The sequence below is a fragment of the Festucalex cinctus genome, chromosome 14 (assembly GCF_051991245.1).
Source record: "Festucalex cinctus isolate MCC-2025b chromosome 14, RoL_Fcin_1.0, whole genome shotgun sequence".
In the NCBI taxonomy this organism is placed as follows: domain Eukaryota; kingdom Metazoa; phylum Chordata; class Actinopteri; order Syngnathiformes; family Syngnathidae; genus Festucalex; species Festucalex cinctus.
Window position 1 is genome coordinate 19065705 of NC_135424.1, and position 16796 is coordinate 19082500.

Here is a 16796-nt window from a genome sequence, read left to right on the forward strand (position 1 = left end):
CCACCTTTACCTACATTATAGACATAAACGTCTGATAGTTTTTTTTGTTTTTTTTAAATTGTTGAGATAGTGGGTGGGTTTTTACAATCAACATACAAAAATATATATTAAAAAAGCACATTTAAGCACGTTTTCCCCTCTATAAAAAAAAACAAAAACAAACACAAATTTTCACAAGAAACTACTTTAAATGTTACCATAAGTAAATTGTAAATGTTGCAGTAAGCTAACCTATTTTCTATGAAATTCCAGAGTAATAAAAGGTGCTAACCATAAGGTTAAGATGAACAAAATGCTTTCCTAATGCATTCATTAAGAACACAAAATCCTTTCATCTTGAGTGTTTGACATTTTATGTAGAAAAAGTAATTTCAAACTACAAACTGTGTTTGATAAAAGTCACCGATCTTGTATGAACACAAAGACAATTACTAGTAATCTACCGGTAGCTACAACAGACATGCCTGTTCAGCAATGGGGGTGCCTTACTATTATACAAAAAACAGTTCACATCCACAGTTCAGTCACGAGCTGTGAATAAGCGCTTGAGAAACTGAGGGTGATTCACCCGAGCAGCAATTTAACTGATGTTTGTGAATGTCCTGTGCCAACGTGGCCAACAGTGTCCATGAATTCTTTGCTGAAACGTATCAACGGGCGAGGGCTAAAATCCCCAAGTGACGCAAGAGCTACTGCAGCTGCTTGTTCTTCTTCTTTGCTGGTTTGATAGGGCTGACGTCATCTTCCTCCTCATCATCGTCATCCTCATCTTCATCCTCTTCCTCCTCCAAGTCTGATTGTTCAACCTCTGAAGCTGAATGCAAGATAAAAGCAAATCACTTCCACTGTGCCATTTTGACAGAATTGCCGATGCGGGACACGTCCACTAATATAACAAGATTCATGGCAATGGCAACAATTGCTTTTGACTGATAGGGGCATCAATAGTGGGTTATCGTAAGGTTTTTTTCAGATCACAAAAAGTGAAGGAATTAAGTTGAATATCTTTTCTTTGCTCTGAGGCTCCCTCTACAGGTGTTAATTAAAATAAATTCATTTCATTATTCTTCTTTTTACATTTACAAGAGGTCCTCAATTTACAGTGACCCCTACATAAGCAGACTGGCCACAACTAAAAAAAACATGGATGCACACAACTTTATGGCGTGATCACATCATCGTTGCGGTTTGAGGACAGAACGGAAGAAAAAAAAATAAATTAGACTGTGTTACCAATAAAGTAACATTACCAATAAGGTGCAGGCCGCTGACAGTCACTGGTCCTGAGCCGGCCTTGAGGCGGACCGTCACTGGTCCTTTGAGCTCAAACTCACCCAAGCTCACCTGAAGAAAGAATAAATAGACGCTAAACATTTTTTATGCCATACAGTTTGCTCTACATTATTAACAATCAATAGTGTTCATTTATTATAGAGATAAATAAGAAAATAAATATTTTAGCAACAAAATCTCTGCCTTTTATAAAAAAAAAATAAAAAATAAAATAAAAAAAACACTGGAAAAAAAAAAAAATTCGAGAAGGACATCACCATTGGAAGGCAGCCGATGTGAAGATTCGCAATGGGCACTGAAGTTGTCTTTCCTTGGTGGTTCATGGCTGTCACCTCCACCACGTTATTCTCCTCTTGGGCACCTTCACCCAAACATACCTGCAAGACCACAAGAAGAGCATTAAATAGTGTTTCTTACAAACGTATTTATATATTTTTAGGTATCTGCTACCGTTCTGAACTCAATGAAGTGCTCCTGGTCATCATCCTCATCTCCTTGGAAGCAGAAGAAAGGAACTGTGGAGGAGAGCTCGCAACCTACGAAACGCACACAGTCATATAATGTAAAGCGTCATAACACTTATCAGTTCGTGGCAAAATCACGTACAGATATTGAGGTTTAATATTAGGAACCGTACGCCTTTTCCAAGACCACGTGTGCGTCGGGAGATAAGCTAACAAACGCAATTCTGCATTTATTTTAAACTGTTTTAAAATTCTCACAGAACAGGAAGCTGTCCATCTTTGTTTGACCCGCCAAGCCGACGTCTGAGGCTTCTTCGTCGGTGAAAGACATTCTGCGGGGATGAAAATGCAGAGAGGTTTGTTGACAACACGTTGAGCCAAATTTACTTTCCACAGGTTTAAAAAAAAAAAAAAAAATGTCGCCGGATTATTACGTATAGTGACGTCATCACGCGCGCCACGTTCCCTTCAGCGCTATACCGACTAAATAAATAAATAAATTAAAAAAATAAAATAAAATAAATAAAATAACCCTGGATGCAGAGTGCAGTTCTATATATTATATTAAATTATATTATATTATAGTTTACTATACTAATTTCAACCATCCAGGGATGCGCTGTCTGCTGGATCTGGGCTGGGGTCATGTAGTACTGCACCCATCCCACTCATTTCTGTGTGGAGGACATCTTTTGACCACTTTTTTTTTTTTTTTTTTCTTAACCCATTTTCAATACATAACTTAAGTTGGATCTACTTTATGTTTGCATTTCATCAATTAAATTAATGAACTAAAAATTCCACATGTAGAAAACTAGCTAAAAAATGAAAGAAAAATATACAACACACCACACTGCTTTTCAAATTTAATCACCACAACCAGATAAAAAACATACTTTATTCTTTTTTTTTTTTAATATAGTGGGACTGCAGTCTTGTGTCATTCTCTCTCGCTCGCTGTGTACTCTCCAACTGTCCTTTCAATAAACGAGAAATGCAAATAACTAAAAACAACATCACGTTTAGGCCAAAAAAGACTTTATGGCTTGCTGTTGTAGAGGTCAAACAATTTGTACTGTGCTGATGTGAGGTGTTGCATTTAAATGAACATTACATTAAAAAAATGGACTGAATTCCCTTCAGACACAGCTTAATCATTTATACGGTTTTATTTATTTTCAACTTTATGAATCTTACATACAAAATTTTACATGTAAACTGCCCCCTAAACTTGCGTTATGTACAATACAATGAGTGAGCCCTTTCACTCAGTCACAGACCATCACTGCAGAGAAACCCAAGTGGCAAGCTTGAGAAGTACATCAATGTTCATTCCAGAAATGAGTTTCATGGAGTACCTGGAAAGGAAAGGGACCAGTAACGAAATGTTGCCTTCCGACCAAACAGAATACATCCACGGTCCACCATCGACCGACACCATCTCAGTAAAGGTATACAAAATAATGTTCAAAAGCGTTTGATGTCCATCTACAGTATCACGCTCAGAGGTGAGTGGCAAGCGTCATCTTATGTGGCTTGCGATGAGGCTATCCCAAATGACCACCACAACAGGTTGAAGAGCGCAACTTTTCTTTTTTTTTTCTTTTCTTTTTTACACCAAAGTGCTTGTTTGTTCACTGTATAGGATTTTACAATAAACGTGGGAAAACACATGGGAAGGCAAAACATTCAAAATGAAATTAAAAAAAAAAAAAACTAAAAAAACTAAACAAAACAAAACACTAAAGCGCCACTTTGATGACAGGATGGAATAACGTTCATGCTAAAGCTAAGGAGGAAGCAAATCAGGAGGGAAAAGGATGGTTTCACAAAGTGAATAACCTGCCGCCCAGATTATCTGCTTATGTGCACACCAGGTGCTGATTAGGTTGGGAAGGAACTGAGCAGTCACCCACTGTATAGCACTGAACATGACTTTTTTTCTTTTCTTCACAAATGGGGTTGGAACTTTGCAGAGTTCTGGTCCCGTGGTACATTTGACCATTTAAGAACAGGGCTGGGGAAAGGTAGAGCTTTGGATCCTGCCCACTGTGCAATTCTAGAAACAAGTTGAACCTCAAATGAACTGCCGAAAACATTTCACCGACAAATTCTCATCATATAGAACGGTTGCTTTTTTTGTTGCATTGTATTTGATCACAAATGTAGTACGGCCCTTGGAGGACAAGTTCATAAAAAGTGAACTGGCCTCTCGTAGGAAAATGGTTTTGCACCCCTAATTTAGATCAGTGAACAAATGGGAGAAGAGAAAAAAACTGAACAGAATTCCACAACACAATTTCCAAAAATCACCAAAGCCTTTTCGTTTCAACTTGAGAAGGCAGTGACAGAAGACACTGAGGTCTGTTACAAACCTAACCACTCAAAAGGCAAAGAACAAAAAGGCAAAATGTTCGGCAAAGAAAAAAATAGCAAAGCACTGAGCATAAATTCACTATTGCTTCGAAAGAACATCATCTAAAGATCTACTCTGGTGTGCGATGATCTTGTAACTCCAAAATTGTGCATGTTTCCACTCGGCGCTGCTTTCTTGTCCTCAAAAGGACAACTGTGGAGCAATTATGGTGCCGTAAAGCAGCGGTGAGAACGTGACATTGTGAACTGTGTCCGAGTATACATGCTGTCCTCATTTCACAGTTCCGTGTGTGCGCGTTAGTGATGCAGACGCTTTAGGCAAGGTCCGGCCTCCAGATGGATCATTCTTCCATGTTGGCTCATCTCCAATGATGACACCTTCGCCCTGCTGGCTTGCAGCAGACTCGTCCTAACAGGGCTGCAGAGGGATTTGCGGTGCTTAAAAAAACAAACAAACAAACAAAAAAAACAAAAAAACAAAAAACAAAAATCAGGTAGCCCTGCTAGCACAAGCAGTCCTCAAAAGTTTGTGCTGACCGCAGTTTGCCATCTCTCTGTCTGTAAAATTCTCACATTGCCTCATAAGCTCCGCCCCATTATGATGGCATCTTTGGGAAATCCCTCCATCTTGGCCACCTCAAAGCATCCAAGCTTACTATAGAAGTCCAACATTCTCTTGTCGGTCTGGCGAACCTTACAGAAAGCCCCTTGGGAGCCTGGACACGACAGACAAAAGGCACAAGAATGTGTTAATTTAAAAAAAAAAAAAAAAAGTCTCTAAAATCAAATGTCAATAGCATCATTGGCAAAATTTGCAACTGTTTCTTCTTCACTTGTACCGTATGTTTTTTCTGTGACTCTTCCAGTCTCTCTTTTGCAACTTGCTGATGACAATCGTTGTGTTGTACGCTCAGTAACAATTTAGGCAAAACAACGTTGAGCAAAAAGTGCTGGAACATTGAACATGTGCATTCAAACAGTTTGCAAAAGATCAAATTAAGTTCACCAGCAAAGCTCATAGCACATTATTTTTAATTCATGAAATTCAGCCCAAAAGTCCAAGAGCCCTAACTGTTTGTGACTCGTGTATGTTGTACTGTACATGTACTGTAGCGAGAGCAGTGATCATGGCCGCCACCTACCGTTGGCCTTAAGGGAAGATAACAGACATCCCATCATGCTTTTAGCCACACTGGGATCAGTGACCTTTGCATGAATGTCAACCTTGATGAGAGATGGGAAGTTAGACAGGAACGATTCCGGTAGACCCTCCTCTTCCTCGTGGAAACTCAAAATCATCTTCTACGGAGATACGGACAAAAACATGAGCAACCGCAGTTCACGTAACCATAACGACAACACAAAGTTACCTCGGCCTCCGTGAGATCCTTTTGACCATCAGGTTTGTGATACTTCTCTTGCATGAAAGGAATCCAGCTCATCTCGCATTTCTTGATAAAGGGCTTGACGTCTACGGTGCCCAGAGCGTAGCCGCAGATGCCTTCATCATCCTCCAGCACAAAGCCGTAGTCCGGGCTCAAAGACAGAAGGCCTCCGACCAACCTGTCATATAACGTAAGTCAGAAAATAGATGGTCTACATGACTCTGTTCAAATGACAGCCTTCTGTGGAAGATAAATCATTTCTAAACTTTTCTACAGATAAATCGACCTATATCCTGAAACCCTTTACAGGTCAAGTCAAAATAAACAATTTGAACAAACTTTTCCTAGCATTTTTCTAGTTTCATCTTACAGCACAAGGTATCTTCCTATTTTGATCATGGATAAGCCTCCGCAAGAATGACTACTCAGCACCAGTTCATCGATGTATCAAAGAGTAAAATTTTATTTTAGTCTCTTCCGTTTCATTAATGAAACATAAAGTCAAATTTATCCACCTAATATTTTGACCGCCTGACAACTTTGCATGGCTCGCTGCCATTTTTAAATTATTTGACCGCCTTGAGAGGATGCAACCCACCCTTTTTTTAAAAACTGAAAATATCAGCTTCAAATATCCGTTATTTACGGAGCCCCTAAGGTGACATGGTAGAAAAAAAAAAATGCGTTCCCTCGCAAAACATTTTGCGTTCCCTCGCTAAGATTGCGAGGGAACGCAAAGATGTTTGCGAGGGAACGCAAAGTTTTATTTTTTTTCTACCATGCCACCTTAGGGGCTCCGTAGTTATTGGCCTCCTTGCCTACTAATAATTGGCATCTTCATTGGCCCTGACAAAAAAACAAAACAAAAACAAACAAACAGTCTCTTTATTAATAATACACATATTGCCCCCACCCCCCACCCCCCTCCACACACACTATTTTTCTAAAAGATAATGCAAATAGCAACGAATCTTACTTGTCACCAATGAGGTCAGATTCCTGCTCAGTGGAAGGTGCATCCTCCATTCCTTCATAGTACATTTCTTTACAGATTTTATACACCGAAGCCTGGGGGAAAACAAACAAACAAACTTGGCTGTTAAATTCGAAGTTGGCACATTCAGCAGGCGAGTGACATCCAAACATTTTGCATGCATACAACTTAAAAAACGCCTCACCTCATCTTTGGGAAAGTAGGGCCTTATCGAATAGATTTTGGAGGTAGGCAGTGATGGTGGCGGCTGGTAAAAAAGATCGTTTGCCCCATCGATTGGCAATAATCTCTGCGGATATCAAAAGAAATGGGTTCAGTTTCCTCGAGTGTGAGATTACACGGAGGCTTTGGCCATCCACCTTGTTATGCATTTGCTACACTGAAACCACTGTTAAACCAAGAGGACATGGAAGATTAAGACAAGCATCCAAGAAAGATGGTGAAAAACATTACAAAAAACAAAACAAAAAACCCCAAAAAAACCACTCCCATTCCTTGTTGGTCTGACAGTGGGCCACCGGAGCAAACATCTCCGCAATGTCGCTACTTTTCAAGCACAGCGCGACAAACGAGCGCATTTATGTTTTGTTTACATATACAGCAAAACAAAACAAGGGAGACATTTGGTCTGACCAAGGTTTTACTTGCTGAAGGAGATGCGCCCTTCCCTTGAGTAAGGCATCGCAATTTTTCGCTGCGCAACCCTCCTGTTGAGAAAAAATGATGCTAGCGCCGAGAGAACTCCAGGGGGAAAAAACACAAGTCACATACGAGCTGGGTCAGTCAGTCAATTGTATGTCAGTTTCCATTGGGTGTTCATTCAAATGTTGTTTTCGCCTGGACAGTTGTGTTTTATCCTGGAGTTTTCTCTCCCATTGCAAATGTGCATGCCAACTTGCTTGCGCTGCGATGCCTGCGCGGGCGCTCGTAAAGAACTGGTGTGGGAATTTGTGCTCTTCCTGCGAAGAAATGAGATGTCATCAAAATAAGAAAGGTAAAAACGCTTGCTGAGCTCGCGTGCGCCGCCTGCGCTAAGGGAAGAGCAGCATCTCCTTGGGCAGTTGCTGAAAGAAATCCAAATCGAATGTAAGCGCGTTTGCAGGGGTGACTGTTTAACACAACACACACACACACACACAAAAACTCAGGAGAAGATGCTGTATAACAATCAGCTCACCTTTGGCAGACCAAATCCCCTAATACCTGCCACACATTGACCATAGTCGTCTTTTCTTACAACACTTTTTCGCAAATTCGGTGCATTAGATACCTGGAACTCTCCTGCTAGACCTCCCCTAAAGGCCCACGGTTCTTGGTCTCCTTTAGGGAATTGTGCCGAGGACTGACTACGACACCCTGTTAGGAGCAGAGCCAAGCGGAGAGTGTTACCAAAGCATGGGGCCTTCGCACACAGGGGAAAATTGTGGGGAGGAAGGAAGGACGGTTATCTGTTTCGAAAAGCATAATTCAATCAGAATTCAAGCATCGAAAATAAACATTAGCGCCGCTTTTGGATTTTTTTCGGCTGAAAAGGGGCTCAAGCAACTAACGCTTACATGTCTACAGTAAGAGCAGTATCAACTAAGGCCCGACTGATTAATCGGCCAATTATTCCCCTTCAAACATCAGCCAGTACAAGAAAAGCCAAGTTTCCGATGCTGTGAAAGTAACCTGAATGCACTATTTTGCTTGCGTAGAAATTAGCAAGTGTGTAGCGTATGTTATTCTGGTTCTTCCAACTTGTCCAAAGGCGTTGTTTATGCTTTAATGACAGTTGGAGTTAACTGTAAACCTAAAAACACGACAATAATTACATTCACTCAATATAAAATATGCTTCGTTTTTAAAACAGCCTAGCGCTAATGCTAAATGCGAAGGGAGGATTCAAATGCTAACAGGAAGTTAGCATCGACTTCGGGAGTGTTTTTCCTTCAAATTACGAATATTCACACAAATGCCATAGGAACACATGCCCAAAGTTAAGATAACATTAAACAAGGGCACAAATTCTTCCCAATGTGAGAAAAATGAGTTATTTTAATTCAATGCAATCAAGCTTTCTTCTGTACTCACTTTAAGTGTGTACAACATGGATGCAGGGCACCACACTACCCCCAAGTGGTCAAAACACACAGGAACAGTCGGCATTTCTACTTACTGTTTTTTTCAGTTGCTATTATTTTAATTTATTCTATTCTTATTTCACTTTCTTATTGTCTTATTTTGTCATTGTCCTTTCAAGTTATTTTTAAATATTTTTAATCATTAAATATATTTTAAAATAATCGTCAGATGAATCGGTATTTTTTTTCTGCCAGAAATCGTATTGGCATTGGCCTAAAAAAAAATAAAATAAAAAATGTATATATCGGTTGGGCCCTAGTATCAACTCCAAGGCAGCAGTCAAAACATTGCGCAGACCTATACAACTTTAATACAGTGGGAATTCACGCTGCACACTCCCCAAAATGTAAATAAAGCTACCTTTCCTTGCCATGGAGACAGTCATCCAAACAGATACTGTATTCTATGTAAGCTTCAGCTGCCGTCACCCCCGCTGACCTCAGCACCCGGTGTGAAGTCACATTCTCTTCTCATCTGCCTTGTCACATGACTGGGGAGCGCGACTCAAACCATGACTGCTTATCAACACAAAAGCAACAGCTGACCAGACATGAACTATAATATAGTGGCAGCATGTAAAAAAATAAATAAAGAAATTGGACCCGTGAAGACTGTTTCAATGTCTGTAAGCAGTTTGACCAACGGCTCTGTCTGTCGTGTGACTGGACAAGTGGAGTGCACCTGCGTGAACCGTAAGCACGGCTTCATAAAATGTGCCACGATGTCTAACGCATTTCCGACACAGCAAGCGGATGCACCCACGGAGAGGAACGCTGAAATTGCTCAAACTTAATTAAATGTCCCACAATGACAAAAAAAGCATCTCTGATTGCTTTCACCCACATAACACGATTACACAGACATCATGCAGCCTTCGTATGGTCGGCTCCAATCTGACACAAGCATAAAGATCAGAACTACACAGGTGGACTAGTAGGCTCAAGTGTCAGGGTTAACTTTGGAAGCAAATGGTAAATTCCCTTAAGTAGGTGCATCAGGCTGGTCTGAGTCACTTCTACAAGCCTACTGACAGACACAACAACAAAAAAAAAGCACACGGTTAGAGAAGCTGCCGGAAAAGAAGAAAAAAAAAAAAAAAAAAAAAAAAAGAGAAGATTTGGGAGTTAACACTCAAAGCTCAAAAATCGCTGCGCAAAAATGTGACTTCATCCGGGGGGGCAGCCTCCTTTCCTCCGTTTAATCTATCATTATCAGTCGCATTAAAGAAAAAGGCATGAATCCGTTTCGCCTGCACTGCACATACATCGGCCACTGTCGATCCAATAGCAGTAGAAACGTGTACTGTGGATTCTTCCATCTGTACATAGTGAAGGGAGAAAACAGTAGAAAACCATCATTAGTAGTTGCACTCAGTACAGAAAGCAGGGAGGTTGCGACTAAGTGCCGGCTGCACAGCTTGTAGCATGATGACGAGATGGGGAGTCAATTGTGAACATGACAACACAGTGCATGAAAATCTGATCATGAAACGATCAGTATTCTGTAACACAGTTACAGCAGTTTAGCAAAAAAGGCACTAAAGCCTTCAAATGGTGACTTTGCTAGCGTGGGTTTGCTGCCTGCTGTGTAGAAGAGTCCTCAGCTTTACCATATAGGACAGAAACCTGTAAATAAAACTGGGTTACAGGGAGTAACCTACAGGCCATGCTGGTGCTTCATTCTACTAACACACATTCATGTTCATGTCAATCAGTGGTACTTAACTGACACAGGGTGGACCATCTGACATAGTTGTATTTCCTTAAACAGTGGCCTCAACACTCATAGACGCCTTGTTTTGATGAATCACTGCGGGCATAAGTAACTGTAATCCCTGGCATGTCTGTGGTTCACAATTCATCTATTTGTGGATCTCAATAATTTCTTACCTGGTTAAATAAAGTAAATGAATGAAAGAATAGGAAGTGATACAACTCTAGTGAGACAAGCTTTGACTAGCAGAGCGGAGCTAAATTTAGTCTGGAATCAGAGGTCACCACATGTGCATGCTTAAACGCACTTCTGAAGAGAGTTGTGAAAATGAATTAATTCATAAGTAATCGATTATCAAATTAATTAACTATTTTAATAATCCAGTAATCATTTGGAGCCATTTTTTTCCATTTAAAATGGTCCAGATCGTCTGATTTCAGCATACCAACAGTACTTGTTCATAAAAGAAGACAACATCTTATCTTCTGTGTTTAATCAAAATAAGACATTTGCAAACATTTGTTTTTACTTTGGAATACAATGACCAAACGGTAACACATTACAACATCAATCCCCGACACCAGCCTTATGGTGATAACTATTAGTAGCGGCAGTAATAAATATTTCATGGTGACAATGACTCTTATTTTATCGTTATTTGCGGCACGGTTTGGTCCAATGATTAATTATTGTTATCCTTAATAATACAAATACAATTATTAAAAGGTGTTTTAATGAATAAATAAATAAAAAGTGCTTTGCGAAAGGTCTTGAAATCTTTAGTTAGATACTTAAATGCCACTGAGGAAATATTTTCTTTTACAAGGGGATGGAATTCACCCTGATCCAGTTTTTTTAAGTCTCCTTCTGTGAAGCCGAATTAAAAAAAAAAAAAAAAAAAAAAAAAAAAAAAAAAAAAAGTGTTTGTCTCGGTTATGCACCAGAATGGCCTTCCATAGTCAGTGAATCAACTTGCTGTCCAAGCTCGCATGCGCTAGGTCGTGGAGGAAAGGGATGCCCCAGGGGTGCCCATCCCCACAGACAGAGATGGAAGTGAGTGGCTCCGTGTAAGAGTGTAGTCGTGAATGATGCTACTTGGATACACAGCAAGCAGCAGTAGCCCTTGATGTGTCATTTGCCACTGAGATTTGGTTTGGATTTGGCAAGTACACCAGGGAGATGCTAGCGTGCACAACCAGCATTTAGTCAGATATAAAAAAAAAGAAAAAAAAAAGAAAAAGAAAAAAAAAAAAAAAACCTGAACGAGACTGCATCGTAAATTAGCTTGAAAATACAACTTAAAAATGAAAGACCACACATCCTGTATACAGGCTGGCCATGTTCTTTAGCTACTTTTTTTGGTTTATGATCAATACAATCTGTGAAGCAGACTGAGCATAAGTCACAGTTCTCTTATATGTTTGTATTTTAGTATGCATATCACCAAAGTGACACTTGCATGAACAAATAACGCAACTATGGCTGCTGAGGATTTATGACTAAGTTAATCTTGTTCCTTGAGACAAAAAAGCTGTGTGGTTTGGCTTGTACACACCTAGCCACTGGACAAAGGACTTGACCATAGAAATGATGCTCTTGATGTCCCAGATGTAAGGGTAGAGGTCATACAGGATGGTGCGGTTGGCCGAATTGGACAGCCGTGTGAACATCTGGATGACTGAGCAGCACATGTCCTCAAACTTCTCTGCTCTCAACTGCCATTCTGCAACCTGACGGAGAAAATAGTGATGTATTGGCTATTAACAAAGAAGTTTTCATTTAATTTCAAAATCCACATTCCACAATGTAAAGTTCACTTCATCTCAGTTGATGGCGCTACACCACATGATGGACACTATGGGTAGTACAAATCCACCATTTTGTTTTGCAGCAAACGTCATAACCTACCATTATATCTTGGATATATATATTTTTTTAAAGGATGCATTTCTAAAGAATTCACCAACCTTCTCATCTTCCTTCATCTTGCAGTTGACACTGACAACGCTGCTGTTGGCTCGCAGCCAGTTGAACTCTTTCAACATCTGCATGGCCTTGGGGCCGTGCTCGTAAGGCAGGTAGAAGAGTTCCGCCAGAAGGCAAAGGTCCTCAATGGAGAGTGGCTCCACAGTGAACAGCGGCTTCTCATTGGGACCTGGCGCAAATACGTCCTGTTGGAAACAAATTAAGGGTAAGACAATCTTTTTTTTGGATAGGAAGGGACCACAATGTATAAATAGGTGCTTAAGATCTGTCTGTGGCACCTGTTTGAGTTGATCGTCAGTCTGCATTGGGGCAATATCGCTCCCAGAATCTTCCTGGATAGATTCTTCGGAAGACTTGGACTCGCCCAAGCTCTCTTTGTCCGTATCCATGGGCTTCAACTCTTCTGCCATCTTGTCAGCCAAGATGGGGCCCTCAAGTTTTGGCTCTGTGCCCACCTCCTCCTGCTTCTCAACCACCATCTCCATGGGCTCATCGTCAGAATCCTTCTTCTCCACCTCCACATACACATTAGCATAGTTCCAAATACAAAGAAATGCACTGTTTTTTTGTTAAAGTACCATAATTTCCTCAGACAGTGGATTGGATGTATTTATTTATTCAATTGAAGCTAGTAGGACTTGGAAATACTATAAATCAAATTAATTCGATAACATCGTCATCTTGAAAATCGAATCGTTGAAAATTTGCTAAATCGTGAAATAGAATTTTGTCTTCTGGATTGTTAAAAGCTGTTCTTCTTATGTTCTGTTACATCCCAATGTTTTTGGGAGTTGTAATTTTGCACAAATGGAAGAATGTTGGAATGGGGGGTTTGCAAGACATGTTTACAATAGCTACCAACTATTTCATTGTGGCATTTAAGCACAAATTATGAATTTTAAATTTATGTTAAAACTGATTTAGAATCAGTATACATTATTGTTGTCTGAACATTTTGCACAGGAATTATTTTTGAATAAATTAAATCTTTACATAAATGTTTGTTGGGTTTATTAGATTAAAATCAATTTCATCCTGTGTTAATGTTTTATGTTGTTATATTTGTTTTTTGTGTTTCTATAAAGCTCTTTATGACAGCTCAGGCTGTTTGAATGCGCTATATAAATAAACCTGAGTTGAGATGAATGACTGGGAAAAAATAATAATAATAAAAAATAAAAATAATAATAATAAAAAATGATTTTATTTTTTGGCCGTATCGCCCAGCCTTAGAACTAGTATCCACTACCCATATTAATCCAAGGGGACAATGCACCTCGCAATGAATTCAGACGAGGCTAGTACATCGAAACGCTACTATCTGAGGAAGTATGGTACTTTGGCTCTTTGAAGCAGAAGCAAAACACTACCTCCTCTTCCTGCTCAGGCGTTTTTGCCATGGGGTGTGGTTCTAGTAGGTGAGGCGGCATGGACGGAGACATTATGGGCTGCTGGAACACAGTCGTCACTGTGGTATCGGAGCAAAGTGAGGGCGGGGCCATGGAGGACGCGTCGACGACTGCACTTTTGGCACCGCTCTGAGGCACCTGTCGGCCTAGAAGTGATAATCAAAGCATTTTGTTTACGGTGCTGCAAAGGAGCAAAGAGGAAAAGCAAATGATCGACCGGTTCTCTTACTGTTATATTGATGAGGCACAACAAAGTCTCCAAGCCACTCGGTGAGGGCCAACTTCAGGGCTAGCTGGGGGCTGTAAAGCATGTCTGTCTCCAGTTCTTCATCACTGCCCTCATTCTCCAACTTAATCTGGATGGAAACGGTGCTGTCCTCACCATCCGCTGATAAAAGGCAAGAGGATTTTATTTTACTGATGCTGCATTTTAAAGAACGCACATTTCCTGAAAATCGATCATACGTACTCATGACCACATCCTTGCGCACGCCGTTCATGTTAGACTTATACCAGGTGGCCAGAGTGTGGATGGCAACAAAGTTGGACTCAAACTCGCAGTTGGGGTTAGTGAGGACTCCCTTCAGTCTGGGGATGAGTTCTGTGGAGCGGCCCTTGTAAGGACCCAAGAAGAGCCTCTTCTGGTCGTAGTCATTGGCGTGAATGTTGTCCCAGATCACAGGGGCTCTTCTTAAAATCTTAGACACTTCCTCAATCGACTCAACTGTGATGTCTTTGGATACAACTTTGGGTCCTGTCAAAAGAAACATCATGTGAGCGCCAACTTCAAAAAACAGCAGGAATGATGCTTTTGAGGACGAGCGTCACACGTGCCTGTCCACAAAATGTCGATGTCAGGCAACAGCTTCTCTCCTACTGTGTGGAGGTAGGGAGACTGAGACACATTCGGGTAGCAGAAGGTTCCGCAGTACTCTGAGAAATGAGGATATTGATTAAACAAATCAAGAATGAGGCTACAACAGACTAGCACGAGATTGCAGATAGTTAAAATGATACCCGTGGGACAGAACAAGAAGGTTTCAGGCTCTCCAAGGTACTGGTAGATTTCATTCGTGATGGACACCTGAGCGTGCGCAAATGAGCTGAACACCTCCTTGTCAGCGGGGCACATGTTGTGGTCGATGTCGTCAAAAAGTAAGGCGAATGACTTGCAACCAAAGTGTGTCACCTTATGGATAGAGATGGCACTTATTAATAATACCCAACAATATAGCGGTAGCTCAAATGTCTTGCAGTGTGTAGTTTGACTAAAATCCAGCAATATTCAGGAAAAGAACACTTTAAATGTTTGTCATGGAACTTCTGGAACATCTCACGCTTTATCTGTTGGGGTTATGCATATCCTACAGATTTAAGTTCACCTGTATGCGCCGTCTGACAATAAGTAGTACGAAGTGAAGATGTCGACTACTACGTTAGCTGACACAAGCATAGGTGGTCTAAAAACGTTTTACTAGAAATAATCTCTTGATGTTGTCCGTTTTGTTGGTTTTAAATGGATATTTGACTCATTGAGTTATTTTCAGCTGTAAAAAAAAGCTCATGTTTTGTCCAGAATTAATTCGACAAGCCCATTGTTATTCATGTACAATTAATACATTTAAAAACACATTTTTCCACTTGCATCACATGGCTGGTGCTGAGGAACTAGGTAACGACCAATCATGGGCCACGGCTCACCTGTTTTCTGGGTTTGGTCAGCAAACTGAGCCATGATTGGTCATTAACTATTTGCTCAGCACAAGTGATGCCATTTTCAGTCAACAGCAAGTGGCAAAATTAGTTTTTAAAGGTATTAATTGTTCATGAAAAACATCACATTAATTATACACAAAGTATCTTTTTACTTTTGAAAATGGGTCAATGAGTGAGAACAGAAAGGTTGGAGGCATGTTTGTTTGTTTTCTGGTCAAAAATATGTCGCAATACCTGGTCTAGTTTCCTCTTGAGTGCTGTGACCTCTTTCTGATTAGAGAAAGTGATGTCAAGTCCGGGAGAAATTGCGTAGATGAACTCAATGCCGTACTCTTTGGCTGCTCCAATTAGAGTCATAAGTTGTTCTGGGAGGTAATTGGGGGAAAGAAAAAACAAAACAAAACACTTAACGTAATGTAATGTAATGTACACTTATACGTATACTGTAATTCATTTCCCCATCTGCTCTCAATAGTCACCTGCTTCCTCCACTGAGTACAACTCCCTCCAGAACATTCTGTGTTTGTAGTCATCTTTGGGTGCGTAAAGGTACGTATTCAGTCCCCATTTCTGCTGTCTATGAAGCATAGTAAAAGCAATTATTTAGAATGGATGTACAAACACGATCACTGTAAGCAGGCTGACATTTTTACCTCCTGAACAACTCTTTCCTCTGTTCCATTGTCCACGGTCGCCCATAAAAGCCTGCAATAATAAATCATGCTATCAGTTTTCATGCAGTGCTAATTGAAAAAGTGGCCTTCTTCACCACTGGGTGTTGGTCTACTTTCAAATGTTGCCACATACATGTTCACTTGAAAAATGACACAAGAATCGTTGATAGTATATAGGCTCACCATACAGTCAAAGCATACAGCAAAAAAGCGAAACCCATTTAAACGTGGGTAGGGAAAGCAACCACCGAGACAAAATGGACTCTATGGACAAATAGCCGTGACATATTTCCGGGACAATTTATGAGGCCACCGCTCTTTCCGGTAGTGGCGATTGCCATTTGTTTTCCTTCAGAGAACCTCACCAGTTGTCAGCGTTTTGGAGTGTATTTTCGTCATTTGTTCTTATGAGTGTGGTTGCGTGCATTTGTCAAGGCATTGAAGAAGAGGCGAGATGACAGTACATCGAGCAATCACTGCTGTGTGCGCAGGTAGACAGGTTTAACTCTGCCTTGTTTTCTCCCATCTTACGCCAACGCTAACCACCGGAGACACTTTGTGTTAACTTGTTAACATTGGCAGGGATAACTTGCCTTTTTTACTTTTCATGTATCTGTATGTATATTATTCCCATGCTGCCATTTTATTGTATTAAAAACATG

The 16796-nt window shown here is 40.4% G+C and overlaps 2 protein-coding genes across 3 annotated transcripts in view; both read right to left on the reverse strand.

The window, feature by feature from the left end:
- Positions 1 to 336: 336 nt before the first annotated feature.
- On the reverse strand, positions 337 to 2166 carry npm3 (nucleophosmin/nucleoplasmin, 3). The gene is made up of 5 exons (XM_077495270.1): positions 2016 to 2166; positions 1744 to 1829; positions 1551 to 1670; positions 1251 to 1344; positions 337 to 814 (listed from the first exon to the last, which is right to left on the reverse strand). The coding sequence occupies exons 1-5, from the start codon at positions 2086 to 2088 to the stop codon at positions 690 to 692; spliced, it is 498 nt and encodes a 165-aa protein (XP_077351396.1). The 5' UTR covers positions 2089 to 2166; the 3' UTR covers positions 337 to 689.
- A 745-nt stretch (positions 2167 to 2911) lies between these two features.
- oga (O-GlcNAcase) overlaps positions 2912 to 16796 on the reverse strand; it is a 17579-nt gene continuing 3694 nt past the window's right edge. The window contains exons 2-19 of one of the 2 annotated variants that reach the window (XM_077495344.1): positions 16114 to 16165; positions 15940 to 16037; positions 15695 to 15825; positions 14762 to 14933; positions 14579 to 14677; positions 14214 to 14498; positions 13974 to 14132; positions 13706 to 13890; positions 12614 to 12850; positions 12317 to 12520; positions 11905 to 12079; positions 7783 to 7868; positions 6697 to 6801; positions 6495 to 6586; positions 5504 to 5696; positions 5276 to 5435; positions 4671 to 4849; positions 2912 to 4551 (exon numbers count right to left, since the gene is read on the reverse strand). In XM_077495344.1, coding sequence (XP_077351470.1) covers positions 4713 to 4849; positions 5276 to 5435; positions 5504 to 5696; positions 6495 to 6586; positions 6697 to 6801; positions 7783 to 7868; positions 11905 to 12079; positions 12317 to 12520; positions 12614 to 12850; positions 13706 to 13890; positions 13974 to 14132; positions 14214 to 14498; positions 14579 to 14677; positions 14762 to 14933; positions 15695 to 15825; positions 15940 to 16037; positions 16114 to 16165 — 2570 coding nt within the window. In that variant the 3' untranslated portion in view covers positions 2912 to 4551; positions 4671 to 4712. Of the gene's footprint in view, positions 4850 to 5275; positions 5436 to 5503; positions 5697 to 6494; positions 6587 to 6696; positions 6802 to 7782; positions 7869 to 11904; positions 12080 to 12316; positions 12521 to 12613; positions 12851 to 13705; positions 13891 to 13973; positions 14133 to 14213; positions 14499 to 14578; positions 14678 to 14761; positions 14934 to 15694; positions 15826 to 15939; positions 16038 to 16113; positions 16166 to 16796 lie in introns of both variants that reach the window. The other variant, XM_077495343.1, reaches the window with a different exon arrangement.